The sequence below is a fragment of the Neofelis nebulosa genome (assembly GCF_028018385.1).
Source record: "Neofelis nebulosa isolate mNeoNeb1 chromosome Y unlocalized genomic scaffold, mNeoNeb1.pri SUPER_Y_unloc_1, whole genome shotgun sequence".
NCBI lineage: Eukaryota > Metazoa > Chordata > Mammalia > Carnivora > Felidae > Neofelis > Neofelis nebulosa.
Genome location: NW_026691917.1, coordinates 1,504,475 through 1,511,138, shown reverse-complemented (window position 1 = coordinate 1,511,138; position 6,664 = coordinate 1,504,475). Strand labels below are relative to the sequence as shown.

General features: G+C 59.0%; 1 protein-coding gene across 1 annotated transcript; it reads left to right on the top strand.

Annotated features, from left to right (window-relative positions):
* The first annotated feature begins 754 nt into the window (after positions 1 to 754).
* On the top strand, positions 755 to 3,552 carry LOC131503572 (testis-specific Y-encoded protein 1-like). The gene is made up of 5 exons (XM_058715022.1): positions 755 to 1,517; positions 2,758 to 2,835; positions 2,992 to 3,103; positions 3,230 to 3,375; positions 3,481 to 3,552. Exons 1-5 carry the CDS (start codon positions 834 to 836, stop codon positions 3,550 to 3,552), a joined length of 1,092 nt encoding a protein of 363 aa, XP_058571005.1. The 5' UTR covers positions 755 to 833.
* The last annotated feature ends 3,112 nt before the right edge of the window (positions 3,553 to 6,664 follow it).

The following is a 6,664-nucleotide window of genomic DNA, read 5'->3' as shown; positions in this document are numbered from 1 at the left end:
ACCAGTGGCAGATGGGGCTCTGGGGGTTGTTCTTTGCTCTGAATTGCAGTGCAGTGAGTTCTACTGAGCTGCATTCTTGCAAGGACATGGCGGTGGGGTGGGTCTAGTGTGGGTGTCACTGGTTCTGGGTGGGCACCCACCTTACCGCTGACCTCATGCTGACGGCCGAGGAGGAGAAACCGTGCAGACGGCCATGTGGCTCCGGTAGGCGTGACACCTAAGGACTTCTCCAGGCTTTGCCCAGCTTCATGAAAAAGGGGCAAGGGACGGAGCATGCAGTGGCTCACGGCTTGGACGTTCCTGTGCTGAATGCTCTGGTGCCCGTAGTGAGGCCTCTGGGGAAAGGGTGTACAAGCGACCACAGACCGTGTGATACCGGGGACCTCGCAAGTCAGGCCTGGAAGTTGACAGCGCTGAAGAGGACATGCGGCAAAACGGGGGTCACGCTGGCGGCTGGGCACTTGCTCCAGAGCCCGGACCGGCCGCTGGCGCGCGCTTGCTGGCGACCAGCACCCTGTCTTGCTGTCTTGCAACTGATTGCTCTGTGAACCTGGCCAGCGGGCCTGACCTGCCCTGGAACCACTGCGCTCCCAGGCCGCATGCGCACACTCTTCACTGCCTCTGTCTCGGCCCCTCCTCCACAGCAGCCACAGCCAATGCGGAGTCCTCAAATCCCACAGCCTGTGCGCCTGCGCCCAACTTGGGCGGGCGGCAGCGAGAGGCAGCAGGGAGCTAACAGCCTTGAGGCCCAGGCTCCCTCCACCTGCTGCCACTTACTTCCCTGTCCTTGTCCTGAGGCTGCCCTAGCTACACTGGGGCCGTGGCCGAGTGTCATGGCCAGCGTGTCGCAGTCCGGAAAAAGCGGAGATTCCCGTCGACCCTGGGCCCTGATCGTCCCGGATGAGAAAGGTCGAGAGTCCCGGACCCGCGGGAATGCAGGGGCGCTGGAGGGCGTGGGCTGGCCGCAGTCCCCAGGTTCAGGGGCGGCAAGCGCCCATCGTGTGCAGGAAGCCCAGGCCGGGTGTGAGATACAAGTGGCAAGCCCAGCGGAGGAATTGGTGCTGATATTGGATGATGGAATGGTGGCCGCTGAGGTGGTGATTGGGGTGGAGGAAGAGGACGGGGAGGCGACTGAGGAAGAGGTGGCTGGAGAGGAGAATTCTGAGGAAGCCAAGCCAGAAGCAGAGGACATGCACGAGGAGGAGGAGGTGGAAGTTGAGAGACAGCAGCAGGAGGAGATTCAGGAGCAAGAGGAGAAGCGCGAGGCAGATGCAGAGGCGGAGGAGGGGCCCCAGCTCTCACAGGAGCTGCAGCAGCGAGAGCCAGCGCTGCGTCCTGCCTCAGCCCAGGACCCGCTGGCAGCACTGGAGCGTCTTCAGCTGGAGATCAGCGCTGGGAATGCCCAGGATTCCAGGGCCTTACGGCGGCTGAAGCGCAGGATTCTTCGGAGGCAGATTTCTCACCTGGATCACAGAAGGGCCGTCATCAAGCACATCCCTGGCTTCTGGGCCCAGGCGGTATCCTTCCTTGTGCTGGTGGGTGATGGCGGGGGCTGTTGTGCAGGAGGGCTGGGCACTGAGAGCAGGGTGCCTCAGGGCGATGGCCCCCAGGGAGGAGAGCTGGGGAATGGTCCCTGGCCCTGGGTTGGTGTGGTCTGGGATCCAGTGTAAGGCCTTGCACAGGGGCGGTTGTTGGGCACGGGGGGACCCGGGGACTTGGAGCTGCTTCCTCTTGGTCTCCGCCAACGTTGGCCTCCAGGCTGCTGTCAAACATTATTTGCGGACGCGAGTCATGTGTCCCCATGCTACCAGAGCTAGGGTAGCACAAAGCAGCCTTCACTCAGAGCAGATAAAGCAAAGCAATATTTCGCTGCAAAATGGGAGAGTTACACAGGCCGCACACCCACCTTCACATTCACAGGCTCTGCACGGTTTCTTAGCAGTTCCGTCGAAAGAGAGCATTTCAGAAACACACTCATGGCCTTTAGTGGAACCACGCCACGCCCCTTTGCCAGACAGTAGGACGACTCAGACCCACTCCGAACGGGGTACAAGCTGTCTCCACAGACCCTGACATACACACACACACACACACACACACACACACACACACACGCATACACACACACACACACACACAGGATTCTCTCCTGGTATCTCCACCCCTGCTTCCCTCTCTGTCCTCAGGCTCCGGCTGGGTCCCACCCATGTCTTTCTCTCTGGACAGGCTGTGTCACTGTGTCTATTTCTTTTCCTTCCTCGGCCCTCCTCGTCCGTGCTTCTCGATCTCTTTCTCCCTCCCACACCCTCTGCTTACATCGTAAGTGTGCAGTCGGGTTCCTGTAAGCCATGTTATTCCATCTGGACTCAGAAGGCTGGTGACAACATAGGTCTTCACGGGAATATGCCAAGAAACCCAGCCGTGAGGAGGGGTCAGAGCACAGGCCGACATCCCAAGCTATGATGGGCTGCTGGCAGCCCACACAGGTCAGATATAGGAAGGAACTGTGAGGAGTGCAGGCAGTGGAGTCTCTCCCTGCTGTGTGCAGACAGCGTGGGAGGTACAGGAAGCCAACGGACTGCCCAGTGTCGATGGGGTCTGATGCATTTGCAGAGGCTGAGGAGTGTGGGGACTAGTGTTTCCTGGTGTTTCTGCACATGCCATGATCCCGTCCCTTGCTCTTAGCCTGGGAGGGTTGGAGGGGGGCTGTGTCTGTTTCCACAGCATCTGAAGGCACAGCTCCTTGACACAGCACAGATTCTGAATCACCCCCAGTTGTCGGCCATGATCGGTGCCCAGGACAAAGACGTGCTCAGCTACGTGGTCGACTTGGAGGTCAGACCGGGGAGGCTGTGGTTGGGGGCCGTCCCGTCGGGTGTGGGATTTGGGCAGGAGAGGGTGAGGCAAAGGTGCTCACCCTCACAGCCAGGCAAGTAGCTCGGGACCCCGAGGGAGGACACTTGCCCCCTCCTGTCCCATTGCTCACGGCAGGTGGAAGAAGTGGGCCATCCCAAGTACCGCTGCAGAGTGATGTTTTTCTTTGGGGACAACCCGTACTTCTGGAACCCAGTGATTATTAAGGAGTATCAGCTTAGCTTTGCTGGTAGAGTGTGGGTCCCATGATGGTGCGGGGCAGGGGGATGATGAGCATGAATCAGGGGCAGGAGGGAGGGGGAGGTGGGTGGGGAGGAGGCCATCAGGTTGCTCCTCAAATCCTCTCTTCCTGCAGGCTACAGGGCATCGCGTTCCACTCCAGTCCAGTGGTTCTGGGATTATGAACGTGGAGCTCCCAGTCGCAGGCATGACCCCACCAGGCTTAACTTGTTGAACTGGCTGTGTGAGCACAGCTGCCCAGGGACGAACAGGATTGCCGAGGTGGGGCCCCTGAGGCCTTCGTCAGCAGTGGGGATGTGGGTGGCCCTGGGCCAGAGAGGTGAGTGGGCTATGCCCAATGTGGCGGCGGCCTGTGTCCCCTACCAGATCATCATCGAGGACCTGTGGCCCAATCCCCTGCAGCACTACCTGAGGGAGGAAGGGACCAGAAGACAGTGATCTGACATGCTCACGTATCGGTGAGAACCCCAGTATGCAGTGTGTTGACACGTGTGTTTCATGGGCAAGGGAACGTGGGCCAGACATTGGCTTGGAAATGGAAGGTCCGCCGAGACAGGGACACAGGTAGCATGGGGAGAGGGTGGGAGGATGACAGGGGACCTGCACAGACTCAGCTGCAAACACACAGAGGGTCGAAGCCTGCAAACCAAATGCAGTTGTGCTGTGGGCTGGGGCTTTGGAGAGCAACTCAGGACGAGCAATGCTTCTCCACCACAAATGCTCCCCGTGGATGTCCGCCCTCTCCCGGACTTCCCCCTGCTCCTTCAGTCTGGATTTGCCTGCCAGTCTTTGGGTCAGGAGCTGACGTGTCCCCAGACGCCACTGTGGTGAGAATCTCGCACTTCCTTCCATGTGCCCCACCACGCCATGTCCTCGCGCAACCTCACAGCCATTCTTAGAACTGGTCCAAGGCCATTGGGGGCTGGAAATGAATCCCTGGGTGAGAAAGCAAGGGAGATCGCAAAAGGGCGAGGCACAAGAGTGACACCAGCTGGGATGTATTTGCAAATATCCTGTGTCACTCTTGGTTTCTGTTGCGTGGCGTTGCGTGTGTGTGCGTGTACGCAAATGTGTCTCTGTGTGCCCACATGTGTCAGGGGCTCTGCATCTGTGTGGGCGTGAATGGCGCAGAGCTCCTATGTTTGCCCATGCAGCAACAGGGAGGACGCGACCAGCGGTGGAAGAGATGGGTGGATGAGTCTCCTGTCTTCTATGAGCCCTGGAGAGAACTAAGGAAGAAATCACATTTGGCAGCCTTGAAGAGTTTCCACGATGTTTATGTGGAGACATATAGGAAGCTAAAAACCCTTCTGTTTTTGTGTATGTGTTTGTGTGTGTTTATGGGGTACGCAAGGAGGCACGACGAGGACGGGACCTGAGTGTGACTGTCCTAGCCACTGCCCGGGTGATCCTGTGCATGCAGGAGAGGTGCAGTACTGGTGTGGGGCAGGTGTTGCCATGTGCACAGAGGCCTGCCTTCTTGGGCAGGCAGAGCCTGGAAGGAGGAGGAGGAAGAGACAGACCTGTTATTTGGAGACTTGTTGTATAGGCCAGAGCCGAAAGGCAGGGAAGGGGATTGCACAGTGGGACCAAATTGGTCCATTGGGTCCTGGTACAGTGTGGCCAGGACTTGGGGGCATTCAGCCAGGACCCTTGCTCCCAGAGGGGTGTCGTGTCCTTGGTGAGATAGAATTCAGTGAGCAAAGCCTCCAGTCAGGATCAGAGCTAAGGCCCCGTGTCCCCGGAGAACTCAGGAGTAGGCAGGCTTCTCACAGTTGATGCCAGTATACCTCACTGCTGCCTCCCACACCCGGGGCCCCTTTGACCCCGAGCCCTGTCCTCAGACAGTGGCTCAGGATGGGAGATGTGTGAGGGGAAGAGGCAGGTGTAGGTTGTGGGCAGCAGCGAGGCTTATGAGTGGGATTTCATGGAGAGAGGACGCGCGAGGGCGGAGATCCAGCATGAGTTCCTGCGAGTGTGTGCGGGTGTCTGTGGCAAACTGGGCCTGAGATCCGTGGTGGTGCCGGCAGTGTGAGCGTGCATATGTTCGTGCGATTGCGTAGCCGTGTGTCTCTGTGTGTGCGGGAGTGGGTGTGTAGGCCGCTGGAGAGACAAGGAGAGACACATGGGTCTCTGTGGATGAGGTGCTTAGGTGGGACAGTCAGGTGCCAGAATACAAGAGTGCAGTCCCTTCCCTCCTGAGTCCTGATGGTAATTGCTGGGATGGGTGCAATCATTGCTGTGCCAGGGGGCTCAAGTCAGGATGCAAAAGGGAAATTGGTGCAAGGTCAAGAGGGGGGCCGAGGGGAGGAAAGCCTGTGCCCGTGACCAGGCCAGTGGACCACTTGTGAGTGAGTGTGCTTGTGTGTGTGTTAGTGTGTGTCTATGTGGGAGTGAGTGTGTGTGTGTGCGTGTCTGTGTCTGTGTGTGTGTGTTGAGTTGCCCTGGTGGGCCTACAGTAGCAAATATGTAGGGGCTACATGGTTGTGCCCAGGCTTTGTGCACAGAGTAGCTAGGGAACCCAACCTGTCAGGCTACGTGGTGTGCAGAGGGCGTAGCTATTTCCCTGGAGGGAGCCGTCCAGCAAGAATGTCTGCTCTTGGCAGACGTGCCATGTTTTGTCACCACTCAGCTCTTCCTCAGGGCTCTCCTCTCTGCTTCCTGTGCACCAGGCCCAGGGAAAGGGAGGAGCTTGGACCCTAGACCTCAGGTGACTTGAGACCCCCAGGGGTGCCATACAGGATGGTGTGTGGGGATCCGTGTGTGGATGGGCAGGTGAGCAGCCTGCCAGCTGCTCTCTGAGGGGCCAGTTCCTTGCCAGCAACACCTCTCCCCGCAGCACAAGATCACCACTGTCGCTGCAGCTGGGCTGGGGACATGTCAAGGTGTGTCCCAGAACTCTGTTCCCCTTGCACGTAAGTGGTGCCGGCATGAGCCTCTCAGTCCCTGTGCGGGCGACCCTGATTAGCCTCAGGTTTGTCATCTCCTGGCCTCATGTAATTGGGGAACTGGGTTCCTTTCTCAGTGTCTCAGCGGTTGCATGTCGACGGAGGATCCTGTGGTCTTTGGGGTCAGGATTTTGACCAGGCTCCACCCGCCCCGCACCAAACCGCAGCGGGCAGCACGTGGCCCACTGTGTGTGCGCTCTGGGGAGTCTAAAGCCTTACAGCCCCTCCCGTATTCTTCTTAGGTGGTAGAGGGTCAAGGGGGCCTGGAACACTGGTCCCAGTCTACTGCCGGCTGTGCCCAAGGTGTGTGTGCCCAGCTCCTTGACGCTGAAGCTGCAAGGCTTCCACACTGCCCCCAAAGCCCCATCCCTAGGATTTGCGTGTGGGCCAGATGGAAGTGAAGTCCCAGTGACCCTGCGGGATCACAGCGGGTGGTCTCGTCTGCCTGGCTACCCGCCTACCTGCCTTCCCTACAGCCCGTTGCCCCCATACAGGGCTTTCGGTAAACACGCGGCCACCATCCAGCATGAGAGGGAAGGCTGGACGGTGTCCCAGTACCGCTGGTCATGTGTTGGCTGCTGCCAGCTGACAGCATGGAGACC